The sequence below is a fragment of the Arvicola amphibius genome, chromosome 3, assembly GCF_903992535.2.
Source record: "Arvicola amphibius chromosome 3, mArvAmp1.2, whole genome shotgun sequence".
NCBI classification, from domain to species: domain Eukaryota; kingdom Metazoa; phylum Chordata; class Mammalia; order Rodentia; family Cricetidae; genus Arvicola; species Arvicola amphibius.
In genome coordinates, this window is record NC_052049.1 from 145,847,447 (window position 1) to 145,863,492 (window position 16,046).

At 43.1% G+C, this 16,046-nt stretch overlaps 1 protein-coding gene across 1 annotated transcript in view; it reads right to left on the reverse strand.

The window, feature by feature from the left end:
- Lrrc1 (leucine rich repeat containing 1) overlaps positions 1-16,046 on the reverse strand; it is a 114,520-nt gene that overhangs the window by 59,201 nt on the left and 39,273 nt on the right. The window contains 1 exon segment of the mRNA XM_038323472.1: positions 9,074-9,191. Within this exon segment, the coding sequence (XP_038179400.1) occupies positions 9,074-9,191 (118 nt within the window).

The following is a 16,046-nucleotide window of genomic DNA, read 5'->3' on the forward strand; positions in this document are numbered from 1 at the left end:
GATGCTCTAAGTCCTGCACACCCAGTGATGCTCCAGTCCTGCACACCCGGTGATGCTCCAGTCCTGCACACCCGGTGATGCTCTAAGTCCTGCACACCCGGTGATGCTCTAAGTCCTGCACACCCGGTGATGCTCCAGTCCTGCACACCCCGTTGATGCTCCAGTCCTGCACACCCGGTGATGCTCCAGTCCTGCACACCCGGTGATACTCCAGTCCTGCACACCCGGTGATGCTCTACGTCCTGCACACCGGTGATGCTCCAGTCCTGCACACCCGGTGATGCTCTAAGTCCTGCACACCCGGTTGATGCTCTAATGTCCTGCACACCCCGGTGATGCTCCAAGTCCTGCACACCCGGGTGATGCTCTAAGTCCTGCACACCCGGTGATGCTCCAGTCCTGCACACCCGGTGATGCTCTAAGTCCTGCCACACACCGGTGATGCTCCAGTCCTGCACACCCGGTGATGCTCTAAGTCCTGCACACCCGGTGATGCTCCAGTCCTGCACACCCGGTGATGCTCTAAGTCCTGCACACCCGGTGATGCTCCAGTCCTGCACACCCGGTGATGCCCTAAGTCCTGCACACCCGGTGATGCTCTAAGTCCTGCACACCCGGTGATGCTCCAGTCCTGCACACAGCCTAGCCACTAACCTAAACAGCTCAAGTCTCCACTCTACAGATGAAGCAAACTAGGACTTGGCGAGGTCAAAACAACCAGTCAAGTACAATGTGGCTCAGAAATCCTGAAGCAAGGATGGGTGGCCCTGAAGCAAGTGCTTGGAGGATGTCCCCAAAATAAAACTCCAAGTTTTAAACTCTATTTTAAAGTAAGTTTCAAATTTCAAGTTTGAAATCACACACATTAGCATAGGTCTTATGCTAATAGCATTCTGTGGCCACCAATGCTCTTGACCTGTTCCTGGGTGTATGTACTTTCTGCAGGTGTGGGAGAGAACACATCCATGTTCTGTTTTGGGAGGCATTTCCTAGAGGCATGGGGCTCACTGCTGGAAGGCAGTAACATTACCGCAGGATCATGGATATGTGACTGTTTGCAGGAGTGTTTATTGGGTGTGATTAAGTTTACAAATTAGCCTGGACTGCAGCACAGTGTGCCAAATCAAACATTTCTAGGTGTGTGCATGAGGATGTTTCCAGGTAACATAAACACTGAAAACAGGAAAAACACTTGACGAAGCCAACTACACACCCCAACTCACAATCAGACAAGAATTTCGTCACTGCTTTTCCTGAAGGAGCAGATCACGGACTTCTCAGTGTTCCGTGACTGCAGGACTTGATCCACACACACTTCACTCCCCTGCTCTTACTGGGGTTCGCCAGCATCTGATAAATACCAGGCTTGCGGATGATCTTGTGCTTAACCAGTGGCCATGCTTTCCTCTTTTTCTAGCCTTCAGCCTTTCCCCAGCCCCTTTCAGCCAAACATAAGGATCTTGAAGACTAAGGAGATGCCGAGATCGCAGAAGCTACGTGCAGCAGAAGCCCTCACCATCTACCCCTTACTACCCTTCTCACACTACACTGTAAATTCAGCAGGAACAAAATGGCCCTGTTTTGTTGAAACACCAAGCCTTTTTAAGTAATAGTCTACACTGACTATTGAAAGCTTGTTACTTAGCATAGCACGCACGGTTCCTTGTCACACAGAAATCAATTATCTGTGTTTGTTTATCTCTTATTTCATACTATTTCCATGCCTATATGAATATTAAAATTGTCAGTGGGTGATACACCAGTCATTTATATGTAGTTTTTTATCTACAGTACCTGTGGATTTTCCTCTTGTGACAGACGACCTTAACGTACAACCTTACACTTAGTAAATCTTCAACAGGGAAAAAAAAATATTAAAGAGGTGAAGTGATGAACCCATCAGAAAACTCCTTGTCACACAAGCATGAAGCTGTGCATTCCAATCCCAGCACATAGGCTACAAAAGGAAAGCCTGGTGCAGAAATGAATCCTTCTACAGGCCTAGTGCCGGGGAAGCAGAGCCAAGAAAATCTCTGTGTTTGCTATCCATTCAGTCTAGACGAATTAGTGAGCACCTACCTCAGGAACAAGGTGGATGCACACACACAACCTGCACACAGACACACACACAAACACACACACGCACACACACAGAGATCAGTGAGAGACCTACCTCAGGAACAAGGTAGACGCACACACATAACGTACACACACACACACACGCACACACACACACACACACCGATCAGGGAGAGACCTACCTCAGGAACAAGGTAGATGCACACACACACAACGTACACACACACACACACACACACACACGCACACAACCTGCACACACACACAAACAAGAACTACAGCTAACTAAAAGGAGTGTTTGATGCACCATGGTCTACGGCTGCTTTGTTTTCCAGAAGGAATCTGTACTCACTTTCATCACTGGCTTTGAGCAGTGTTATCTGGACCAAAAGCTTACCGAGGACTCACACCGGGAACTAAGAATCAAACCATCGCGACACAGACCCACCAAGTCAGTTCTAGGAACGCTTCTCAGTCCCAGACCTTCTCTGTAAGATCCTTTGTCCCTTTCCCAGAGCTGTCATTTCTAGGTGACAGGCTGTGCAATTTTGGGGAGCGTTGCTTAGACCATCCATCATTCAACTGCCCCCATGGCTCAGTGCCGCTTGCCTCAAGCCAGACCCACATGACAACCTGGGTGACCTCAAAATCAAAGTGAAGCAAGCAGTGAGGGCACCGGCCCCAGCTACTCTCAGGGCTGTGAGCAGTAGTGCGACACTCACAACAATCCTCTGCACGGTATCAGAAGCCCTCCACCCAATGTGACTTAATTCCAAGAGAAAGCACTGTGGTTAGTTTTGCTTTCTGCAGCAGCCTGCTGGACATGAACCCACCATTATTTTTTTTTGCGGGGGGGGGGGGGCAATGAACAAGAGCAACAACTTAGCATGTAAAGACTGAGGAACACTCATGGGGAAATAAAATGCCACTGAAAAATGGAGAAAGCCTTTAAAGAGTCTGTAACTAAATAAAGACTCTTTCCTAAAATATATATACTCAGAGGTGTTGTTTTCAGTTATTATAGACTTGCTAATTTAAAAAAAGAAAAAGAGAATGCTATATAAATTTACTATTTTCAGTACAATTTTGCTGATAATGGGACAGGAGCCACATTAGAAGAGGTCTACTTTGCTATCCCTATGTTCTCGTACAGCATGGGCAAGTTAGGGACCCTAGGGAGATCCTTCTAGACAGGGCAAAAAAGTCTGAGGAATGGCAAGAAACATAAGAACAAAGTATAAATACATTCATCAAAAGGGACCTGTGGTTTAACCCCTGAGCCATCTCTCCAAACCTGGAGTACAATTTTCCTACTCACAGAAGCCCAAGTCCTTTCGGCCTTCACTTAAAAAACGATCACTATAAACTGAAATTAAGTACCGTGGTGGTTTGAATAAGAATGGCCCCCACAGACTGATATTTGAATGTTTGGCTCTCAGTTGGTGGACTATTTAGGAAGGATGGAGGTGTTGCCTTGCTGGAGGAGGTGTGCCACTGAGAATGGGCTTTGAGGTTTCAAAACCCATAGCAGGCCCAACCTGCTGCCTGTGGATCGGGATGCAAGCTCTCAGCTACAACTCCAGCACCACGCCTACCTGCCTCCCCACCAAGATGTCATGGACTCACCCTCTGAAACTAAGCAAGCCCCCAGTTAAATGCTTTCTTTTATAAGTTGCCTTGGTTATGGTGTCTCTTCACAGTAACAGAATATAACTAAGTATGTGGTACTTTTGTGTTTTGCGAGTCGAAGGCAACCCTATTTTTTCCATATTAACTCATGAGAAGGTACAAACTAGGCAGAAAGGGATCACGTGAGGAAGCTGAAATACTTGAAAAAGCAAGGGACAAGCTCTACACTGAGAGCCATCTAGCTGGCCTGCATCAGCCAAGTGAGTTCAGCACTGTGCTTCCTTTTCTGATGTCTTTCATGGTTAATGATGACAGGGACAAGGAAACTCTCCAGGTCCGGCCACTGTACAATGTGCTAAGCAGAGTATTCATCCAGGGCCCGAGGCAGGCAGCCAGAGAAACGAGAACTTCATTACGGCGTGTCTGAAGAATCCATGGGTAAAAGCAGACTCATGCAGCTTTTCTGGTGAGGATGAATGTAGTTAATCACAAAGAAACCAAGTGCAAGAGCCATGCAGCTGAGGAGGAGGACATACAGATACTCTAGATTTGTGCTGCCAGAAAGGTCTCTCCTCAAGGAAGACTCAGAAGCAAACACAGCCACTTCAGCAGGTTTCAAGCTTGGTTATGCTACACTAAAGAGGCCAACGCTACAGACCACAGACATTGTTCAGCATGCCTGGCTTGGACAGAAGAACCACCCTACGCATTAAACCAAGTCAAAGCTCAGACAGAAGATGGGCTCTGCGCTCCCTGCGGGGCATCCATGGCACGTACACTGGAAAGACCCTACACCTAAGTTCCTGGTAGATCCTGTTTGCTGGTCAGCCAGTCACAAGTCAGGATTTCTCTTATGAGCAAAATAAGCCTCAGGCTACTTTGGCTCAGTGTGCTAATAATAACCAGCACCCCTCCATCCGGCCATCCCCACCCCATCTTCATAACTGTAATACTCCCATATTCTTTATCTCAATATTTATTTTCCAAAACACCAAAGTGTTGTTGATTTGTAAATCATTAATACAAAGCTACTTTCAACATCAGAAATGCATATTGTATGTAGTGTTATAAGGTACCATACACAGCAACACATGGATAAAATTGGAAAATGGATCGTGTTCTCACCATGATTCAATATTAAGTGTTACACACCAACAATGACCTCTACTAGTGCCAGTGGTCTAGGTCTTATACTTCGGGGAAAACTAAACTAAAAGGGGAATGGCATGGTTCAAGGATTTAACTCAAATTACACTGTCAACTATACAACTCAATCTACTAACACTGGGGCCGAAGACATGATGCATTAGGAAAGTCTGCTGTGGATCCTTGGGTAGCAGTTTATGTTATGGGTCAGTATCTTTTCTTATATGAGAGGCCTTTCCCTAGGACAGCCATGAAAAGGTGGACATGAGAAACAGACATAGAGTTCCAGCATCGAGCTAAAGGCACTGCACCGCAGAAAATGCCTCATACTTGAACTGGACGTCTGTCCAGTTTTATATATAATTCTAACACCACATCCAGATACCAATCCCATGTACTATATTCCAGTCATCCTTTAATCTACATTCAAGGAAGACATGGAGTATCTTTTTCTCTCAATATATTTTGGTCCCTGCATGTTTAACATGACACTTGGTGCTCATTCGTATCACACAAGAAGTAGGGCCTCATTCCACCCCTTCACAGAACACAGCCCAGCAGAGCTAAGAGCCAATCCAAAGCTGACCCGACACTGATGGCAGACCCAGAACTTTGGCCCAAAGTCCCCAGCAAGTAATTCTGGAGCAGCCTTGATTCCATACCCCCTCCCAAACAAACAAGCAAGCCCTCACCCCTAGAATACCCACAAGCACTGCCCTTGCCTCGTGAGCTCACTCTTCACTACAAGCCCATATCTCCCTTGACTTTGTGCCTGAAATATCAGAAAACGAAGGCACAAAAGGTTTGGAGGTCCAGACAGTTCTTCTTGGCCCACCAAACAGTCCTTTGAAAAAATCTTTATTTATAGACTTCCTTGGAGAGAAACACAAAACTCTCTTATCTTTCATGTAAGCAAGGAAAGAGAATCCAAATAAACGTGAGCGTAAGTCAGCTCTAGCATACTTGTCCTGAACCAGGAACATCCTGGATATTCCCACACTACACACAGAGATGCAGGGTTGTCTGTGGCAGAGAGAAGTTAGGCCCATAATCACATGGAACTTCCGAAAAATGTCTGTAGCAAATCTGAGTGCTAACTTCTAAAGTCTGCTACTGTCTCGTGGACTAGCAGGATTCATAGCCACTGGGACCCAAGGCCCAACCTCAAGGTCAACTCCAGACCGACCACTTCAGAACATTCAATTTAATAAACCTTCAGGTAACCGCTGCATGTTCAGGTTCAACACGGAGTAATCCAGTGGCTGCATCAACACCTCGCCTTCCTCCTCCATGGTCAAAGCACTGATTTTTAGAAACACAGGAACTGAAGAAGCCATTGAAAGCCTGATCAAGAAGCAGCCAGCCCTGGTTTGGGCTCTTGTACAAGCCAAAGGCTGGGCAGGGAACTCACACAATCAGCTTCTGTCTGCAGCAGGCAGCTCCAATTAGTGCAACAGAGAAGCAGAGACTACACAGGTCTCAGACAACAGCCCCAGACCTCACAATGCTTCAAGTGTGCAGAGTAGGCTCTCACACTGCCTCTCGGGCTGGAGGTTTTGTGACTTTTGTTTATATACTCAGTTGCCATGGAAATTTATATTGATGTGGTTCTATCTGCCAAAAATTAATAGTAAATAGAAGGAAAAGGAAGCACACTGAGATCTGCCCATCTGGAAGTGGCCTGAACCCTGTTCCTGTTGGTTATAAAAGCAGGGACCTTATTTTGATGTGTCACTCTGGCAGGTTTGTATAACCTTAAATCCCTGAAGCCGCCCATGCGCCATACTGCATTCTCCATGCTTGTATGGTGGTTCGTTCCCCTATCCCATGTGCCCATCTCCTCTCACTCCCCCCAACATACCACATTCTCTAGCAGGTTACTTATGAAGGCAAGGCTCTTCCAGGACAGTTTAAGGCCCTCGGCATTTCTCAAACAGTCTCAGAAAACATGAAAAAAACTGCTGGGTCCTTTACAAGGTCCCAACACTGGCAGAGGGCAAGACTGGCAATGAGATATTACAAAAGTTCAAAGTGAGCATCCTCAGGACAGGAAACTTACACCCTGGCATAGACCTCGGGCATACTTAGCTTCATTTGTCAACATGCTGAAGGTTAAAAATGAACACATGGAAGAGGCACGTAGCTCTCTGCTGTCCTGAGAACTGGTGAGCCAGGAAGCAATAGTCACTACCAAACCCCAGGGATCCCCATCACAGGAAACACAAAACTAACCAGTGCTCCTCTTTCACCAAGCACCTCTGGGCCCCTATTGAATTCTTCCTTCCTAATTCCAATTTCAAAATTGCTTTTTATTTCCTCGGACTGTGTGACTGAGGTTTCATTTCACACGGTCTCTGTTTCTCTGCAGAATTAGCAGGCAGCTTTATAACTTTTTTTGTTTTTTTTTTTAAATAATTCAAGTTACTGCTATGACATGTCATTTCCATCATGTATGTCAAAAGTACGGTCTTATAGGCACCTTCCTAGAAGCTCTTCCAGGCCAGGTCTAATCCTGACTCCAATGTGTTTTAGAGAGAGAGAGAGAGAGAGAGAGAGAGAGAGAGAGAGAGAGAGAGAGAGAGAGAGAGAAAACCTTTGCCCTGCCTCTCCCAGGGCAGCCATTTGTAGCTTCTGTCTGACGGCTGACATAAAAAGGTAAGCTGGGAGAAACACTCCTCCCTGAGCTAGGAGTCGTGGATAAATGGATACTACATCAGGAACAGAGGCAGGGAGAGATACACAGGCACAAGCCGTAACAGGCGGATGGTGGATGGAGAGACAGGAGCACAAGCTAGTACGGGGGAGGGGACTAAAGAAGCAGTGAGACAGAAGCTATGAACCCCAATCTACTGTAGCTATTGGAATGTCAGTTCTGCTCCCAGCCTTCTGTGAAATCCACTTTACCTGAGCTACCTTTTGTTCTGTAATGCATACGCCAGGAGTCTAAAAAAACCCACCCACCCAGTACCTTCAAAGTAAGAACTGACTTTCATGAATAATAAAAGACACTGCATCAGTGAAGCCCGGCTCCTCCAAAAGACAACTCCCAACAATGGGATGGAGCAGGAGCAAGCAAAGGAGGGAGGGGTCATTTGCTTCACTACTGTGACAAAGATCCACTCACAGACATGGTGCCCGGGCCTGCGGTGTCTGTGGGACACAGGAGACTCAACAACAATTTACATTTTTCAAAAAAAACAAAAGAGGTGTGTAATGCAAGAGAGATGGAGCAATTATCCTCTATATAAATAATTTCAACTACGTTGGGGCCTGGCTGGGGAAACTATAAAGGTCCTGGAAGACTGAATCCTGTCTCCAGGAGCCGCCACTTCACACTCTGCAATAAAAGCCGCCGTGGTGCTGGGCGGCTCCAACAGGACTCTACTTGAGTCAGCATCTCCCTCGTTCAGTGTTTAAAAAGAGAAAAGATAGAAGAGTAAGGGCAGAAATTCGAGATAAACTCACAAATAAGTCACATAAAAGCAAGAGGACAGAACCATCAGAAGCCTAATTAAGATAACAGAAGGCAGCTCACAGTACGTCAGCAGGCTGGGGTGGAGTGCACTCAACTGTAGTCAGGAGAATTAACCTTTCCCTGGGGCATGGCTTCTCTACAACAGTGTCCAAACAAGCATTCACCACCAGCTCTCCATGCCAGGCTCAGGAACATGAGTGAGTGCTGGTCATTCATGGTCACCTCCAGCCCTAGAACTTGGGAGGCAGAGACAAGAGGACTGCCACATTGTCAAGACCAGCAGGGCCATACGGTGAGTACCAGACCAGACAGAGTTACAGAGTGAGACCTTGTCTCATAAAACCAAACCAAACCCAACCAAACTGAGCAAGTTAAGTCACGGCGGTCTCCAGCCAAGAGAGGTGAAGACTAAAGCCACTTTTTAGAAGCTACAAAAATAGTGTCGGCAAATATTTGAAGTTAACCAAACTATTTAAAGCCAAGCATAGTGAGACGGGCCTGGGATCCCAGTACCTGGAGGAGGTGAAGTTGGAGGTTTGCAAATTCAAGAGCAGCCTGAACTACAAAGTGAGATGTCTCAAAACCATAAACTTTAAATATCATTAATTTCCACACGAAAAATGCACATAGCTTTTCTATAACCATTAAAAGCATCTCCAATAACCTTTATACATTTACTTTTATCAATCATGTCCCCAGCATCAAAAAAGACAAGAGGACATTCCAAGTGGGATGTCTTCTTACCATTTCGAGACACATCGAGCTCCACCAGCTGCATAAAGTTTGCTATTTCTGGAGGAAGTCGCTGAATTTCATTATCACTGAGTCCAAGCTTCCGTAATTTGACTAGCTGGAAAAATTGCTGAAAGAGAAAATGGTGTAACGTAAGTTTCATATACATTTGCATGGCTCTTTGAGCTAGTTGAACATTCGGTTTGTCTTTTAGAACTAATGAAGACTGTACCAATGTTAACTTCTTAATTTGAGCAGTAAACTGACCATATGAAGACATCATTGGCATACTGTGTACAAAGTACCTTAAAGACATCTAATACTTGCAAATTTCTGTCCATCTACAAGTATTTAAAAATAAAAATGTTTTTAAAAATACATGAGCAACTTCATGAGAATAGATTGTCACATCTTATATTTATCAAAATATTAAAACTGTGATATTAAATAGACATCTATAAATCTAAGAATAATATATTTTAGGAAAATTTTAATTAAAACTACTGTTTATGTAAAACATAACACAATAATTCTATTGGTTATAGATGTAGTATCTTAACACTGTGTGCAGGAAGTAGGAAAATATTTTAACTAGGAATCAAAAGTCCATACTGGTTCCCCATGGCTGCAATACAATGAATATGTAAATCTTTCTTCTATACCCTTTAACAACATACTAAAATATAGAGAGAGATAAACACAAATATAAAAATATGCAATAAGCCTATGAAGATTCAGAACATACAAAGCAAGAGGTAAACTAGACAGTTATGCAACAAAATTCTTAAAGTCAAAAAGCAGGACAAATAATCATAAAGTAAGGGGAGGAGGGAGAGAGGGAGGGAGGGTAGGAGGGAGGGAAGGAGGGAGGAAAGGAAAACAAGAGCTGTGCTCTAAGTAGCCACAAAGAAATTAGGTCAAGTGCCTCTAATGTAAGAAAAACTGATTAAAAATTCATTTTTAAGAACTATAAATCCTTGTCTTCTCTTTCCTGCCCTTCACAGCCAGGCAATAGGTTAATTGACAGCACAGGGGCTTTACCGGCAAGAATAAGGCAACTCTAATTTTAAAAAGAGAGAGAGAAAGTCAAGGGCTATCAGAGAGAGCTCACCCTCCTGTTTGGGGACAACCAGGACTCCAGGCATGGGCACAGACCAAGTGACAGCAATCGTCCTAGAGAACAGCTGGCATGATGCCCCCACCCCCAACACACAGGCTCAGCTCACCCACACTGTCAGGACCTGGATCTCTAATTTAAAGAGAGTCTACATTCTCTAGATACCTAAGGAAAAAAGCCTACAATATGCAGGAATTCAAGTGGGTATGCACACACACATACACACACATACCCAAAAGCTTGCATAAACACACCACAAAGAAACAATACAGGGAGCCAAAGAAAACTTCATCAGTTAAAAAGTATAGGATTCGGGGGGGGGGGGGGGGCTAACGCTGTACGTTATCAAATCAAGAAAATCTGAATTTAAAAAACACTTGGAAATGTAAAAGTAATGTATTGTCCACAAAAGATTCTAAGAGAGGTAAATCAAATTAACAAATTTCCTCAGAAGAAGCTTGGAATAACTCAGAGATGGGAAAACAAAACCAAACCAGAGAGAGAGAGAGAAACTAAACAACTCTACAAGTAGTAATCCATGCCAAAAAACACAGAAAACTACAGAACAGCTTTCTGGTTCCCAAGGGCACAGCATCAGGACAACACAAGTACATTACAGTTAGATGGGAACTGTACCCCACAGCCTCATGTTTGAAACACTCACTTCCCAGCTGGTGCTGCTGTGAGGCAGGGACTTAAGGAAGCTTCAGTCGGTGGCAGCATCGCTGGCAAAGGTGTACCACCAGCACTTGGTGGTTACAGCCCAGAACAGGGCTTCACCTCACTCCCCATGAGTACTGTCCCAACACCATGCGGATAGGCCCCTCCTTGGGCTCACACTGCCATAAATGCATCTCTCTACCCCGCTATGATGGACTAAAGCCATAAGCCAAAATCAATCTCTCCACCCTTGTTTCTGTTAGTTATTATGATCACAACAATGCAAAAATAACTAAGAGAATGAAAATAAAAACCATAAGTAAGAAATACTGAACTAACTGAACTAATGGTTCTATAGTAAATACAGAGCTAGTTGGGATTTTTAAATTTCCAAAGAGGAGTGAAACACAGGGACAACACTAACAAGGAGTTTGAATTCAGAGCGGCCCTGGACCGGACACAAACCTGAAGGAAAAGTCAATGACATGCTGCCTTAAAAAGACAAGAAATCATTTCCCACCCAAATATGAAAAATTTGCTTTTCCCACACTTTCCCCAGAAAACTACCAAAATGTGGATGTAAATTTAAAAGAGCAATATAACATTCAGGATAGCAAATCAACAAACTTCAGAAAAATAAACAAATTCCCAGGGAGAGTCCCATATGCCCCTGAACCACAATCCCTGAGGATAATCAAACTACATAGAAACCAAATATATAGGCTCCCAGATGGAGTTTTGGAAAAAAAAACCCTCATCTCAGGGATTTGCTGATGTGGCACAAAGAAGACATCTGCAACTCTCCACGTGGAGAGGACCAAACAAGCAAACGGGGATGGAGTGAAGAAGAGAAAATCATAATATAAATTAATACTATACCATCTACATGGATAAAATCAATATGGCAATATTAGAAAGGCAAGAATCTAAAAGTGTCAAGTATTCAACTTCCACTAGTAGACATCTATAGAGAGCTATGGAGTGGAACACAGTCCAGCTGAAAAACAAACGCGCTACTGGAGACACAGAAGCACATTACCTACAGAAACAGCGAAGTCGGGGCTCTCACAAGCCCAGGGAAGGCAAGAGGCACCTGTTCCCAGTTGATCCAAATGGTGCAATGACTGAGAACATCTGTACTAAGATGACAGGACGCTCCAAACATTGATTATAGGATGCTGATATTTAGTAATTGTCTTCTTTTATTTTTTTTTAAAAATTGGTATTTATATAATGACCCAAAGATGCAGTGCCTTTTGAAAAGTGAGTGGGCAACACACAAAAGAAAAAACTTTTCAAGTCTACTGATCTACTCTAGGCACCACTCCTCAGACTGCAACTGAAAAGAGCCAAAACAAGCATAGTGCACAAACACATCTCCACATTATGATGTTAAAATAAAAACTAGAAAGCATGTTGTGAATAAGTAAACAGGCTAGCCAGATGTTACATAATTCAGTATTATGCAAATAATAAAAATGATTATTAAAAACACAATTGAACTTAAAAAGGGTTACCATGCAAACATAATTCTTTAAAAAAAAAAATCCCACCAAGTTCTCTGTAAAAAGCCATACTGACACAGGCAAGAGCGGACAGTGAGAACATCAGGGGGTGGAGACAGATCACAGGTCAGGTGACACGAGTATTGCCTGAATTGTTTTTAAGATTAAAAAAAAAGATAATGTAAATGCACTATGAATCTAGACAAATGATTCTACTAATTGGACGTATTTGATAATGAACAAGATGTTCAATGGGTGCTAATCCTTGAGATTTCTTTAACAATCAGCTGAGATTTATTTTAAGGGATGGCAATCTCTTTTTACTAGTTGTACCAAAGCATCATCAAGCACAAAAGCCATTGAAAGGAGTCACATATTTGAATAACTGAGCCGATGCCAATTGTTCAAAGAGTCTGACAGTTTCATAATACATCAATGTGTTTACTCAAGCATGAAAAGCTTACTTTGTTTTCCAAGGAAGGCGTAATAGCAGAAGTATAAAAGCCATCACCAATTCCATGCATCCTGGGCCCGCCCATATGTAACATACAAGAAATCAAGTAAATTGGGTACTCAGTCTGCAATAAACAGCAAAAATGATAGCCTACAGATCTCCATGTCTAATAGAGGCCACAGGTTGACCATATCCTCATCTACGGCCTGTCCCAAATACTGCTTTAGTTAACACGGGAAGGTACACAACTAGCTGGAAAAATACAGTGTGCTATGATCTCAACATGATCCCAGTAACTCCTCAGTCCTTTCCCACATTAGCCTGACAGATCTAAGCAGGTGTTCAAATGTTCTAAATCACCTACTTTTCTTACACAATTGAGGAGGTGTCACTCAAACCATATTATATCATAAATTTTCAGCTTCCTTACATAGAGAAAAGAATTCATAAGCCTTAAAAAAGAACTCATAAGCTATAAACCCTTCTGCCTTGTTTTTGAGATCAGCCAGGGCACACGGAGAACAATTTGTGTAGCTCTTCTGGCAGGGTGCCTGAGCACTGAGCAATCATGTGACAGAACACACAGCGACACTATTCTTCAAATCTACATGTTTGATTAGAGCTCACTGACCCACTTAGAGCACATTCTGTGCAATTATACTCAGAGAAACCCCAACTGCCCGGGCTGTCGCGTGGCACCAGGCTTCTTACAGCCACTATTGTTCTTAGCAGACACGGAGCCTTTCCTTCAACAAAACAGAACGTTGCCCCATTCTCCATCTGACAAGGTCTTTGCCCTTTTGGTATTACTAATCCTTCTTCCCTGCATCTGAGAAAGGGCAAGGAAATCTCAGTTCCAAAGGGGCTGCATCCTTTCATGTTACTATATGGCCAGCCATCTATCAGTTGTACCCAAGTTGTTAAAAATTCCTCCATAAAGTAGAGAAGAACCACTATTATGGATTCCCATATGGAACAACAGTGTCGAGAATGCCATGAACCTTGGAAAAAAAGCGTGGCTAGGCTACAGTGACACCCATCTCTATTCTGGAGGCATTCTAACCTTGACTGCACTCTTTCATCCTTTTGTATTTTATCTAACTTAAATCAAATCCCTACCCCTGTCCTCATCAACGTGGCCTACCTTTTGATCAACTACCTATACAGATACTGCAAACCAAAAGCATTTCCTACAAAATCAGAAACAAGACAAAGGTGTCCACTATTACCAATCTTATTCAACATAGTGTTGGAAGACTTGGATCAAAGACAGAAGAAACAAAAGGGATGGACCAGGGTGAACGCATCGCTACTTGTAGATGACATGGAAAAACCCTAAATACTCCACCAGAAAACTCTTGGACACCTTCAGAAAGTGCCAGGATTCAAAACCAACACACAGAACCAGTCACCTTTCTATATACTGATAATGAATTTGAAGAGGAAGAAATTGGAAGGAAAAAAATCTTATTCACAACAGTTTTGAAAGAAAACAAAACTAAGTCTATCAAAGAAGGCAAAAGACCTATACTCTACAATGGGGACAGGCAGAAGTCCCATACTCTACAATGGGGACAGGCAGAAGTCCCATACTCTACAATGGGGACAGGCAGAAGTCCCATACTCTACAATGGGGACAGGCAGAAGTCCTATAATCTACAATGGGGACAGGCAGAAATCCCATACTCTACAATGAAAACTTTCAGGCACTAAAGAAAACAAAACCAGAACATAGAGAACTCCCACAAATGATCTTCAAATTCAACATAATCCTGAACAAAATTCCAAAGATATTCTTCCAGAATTAAGGCAAAAAGGTTCTAAAATTTATATGAAAGCATACATTACCCTAAGAAAGACAGGGTAATGCTGTAGGTAACACACACCTGATAACAAATTATACTAGAGTTATCAGAACAAAGGCTGTATGCTTTGGCACTAAGACATGGAATGGAATAAAGAATGGAGAAATAAACCCATACGGCTACAGCCAGACATCTGATGTTTGACAGCTGTGAAACACGTATTAGGGAAAGCCAGCATCTTCAACAGGATGGTGGGAAAGCTGGATTTTCATATTGAAAAATGAAATTAAGTCCATCTTTCCCATCCTGTGCGCACGCGCGCGCACACACACACACCAAAAAATGGATCAAAGACCTTAATATAATGTAGTAGGGAGCATGCTGCATCCCACCGTCCGGCTAGCTTAACCCCAGAAATAACCACACAGAAACTATATTCATTTAAACACTGCCTGGCCCATTAGTTTTACCTTCTATTGGCTAACTCTCACATCTTGATTCAACCCATTTTTAATAATCTGTATGTCACCACGAGGTCGTGGCTTACCAGGAAAGATTCAGCGTCTCTGACCTGGTGACTTCATGATGGCTCTCTCTATCTGCTGCTTTCTTTCTCCCAGAATACAGTTCTATCTTCTCTGTCTATCTATGTTCTACCCTATCAGGCCAAGCAGTTTCTTTATTGATTAACCAATGAAAGCAATACAAATACAAAAGGACCTCCTACACCAATATAAGACCAGGAACTTTAAAAATGGCAGAGGAAAACCTAGATAAAACAATACACTCAAAAGTCATAGACAAAGATTTTCTGGAATGACACAAACAGAACAGGAAATGATTCCAAAAGCTGACAGGCAGAATCCATCAAATTAAAAGGCTTCCATACAAGCAAAGGGAAACACCACCAAAGTGGAAGAGACAGCAAATATATAGGCTATAGGATGTGAAAAGGTCTTGTGACCACACAGCAGAGAATTAACCAACAAAATACATAAAGAAGTGCAAATATAAACATTAAAAGGTCAACCACTCAATAAATAGACTAACAGAATGGAGTTCCCAACTAAGACATACATAGTAGAGAGGCAGCTGGAGAAGGGATAACTGCAAGGATGTTTGGAAAAGTCACATGGAAACCTAGTTATTTTATATGCTTATGTATATTATATATATAAACCTAGTTATTTTATACGCTTATGTATATTATATATTCATATAAAAGTGCTTAATTAGAGTTACCCAACACAGAGGATTATGCTCCTCCTAGAAGCCATAGGTTGCCAAATAAAAAGCCCAGGGTCAGGTGTGGCGTGGAGGGGAGATAGTGTGAAATATGTCTAAAATACACTGTGTGAAATTCTCAAAGAAAGAACTACTTCTAAGATAAGATATGCATAAGGCCATAAATGTTCAGAAACTATCCCACCACACCTAGCCACCA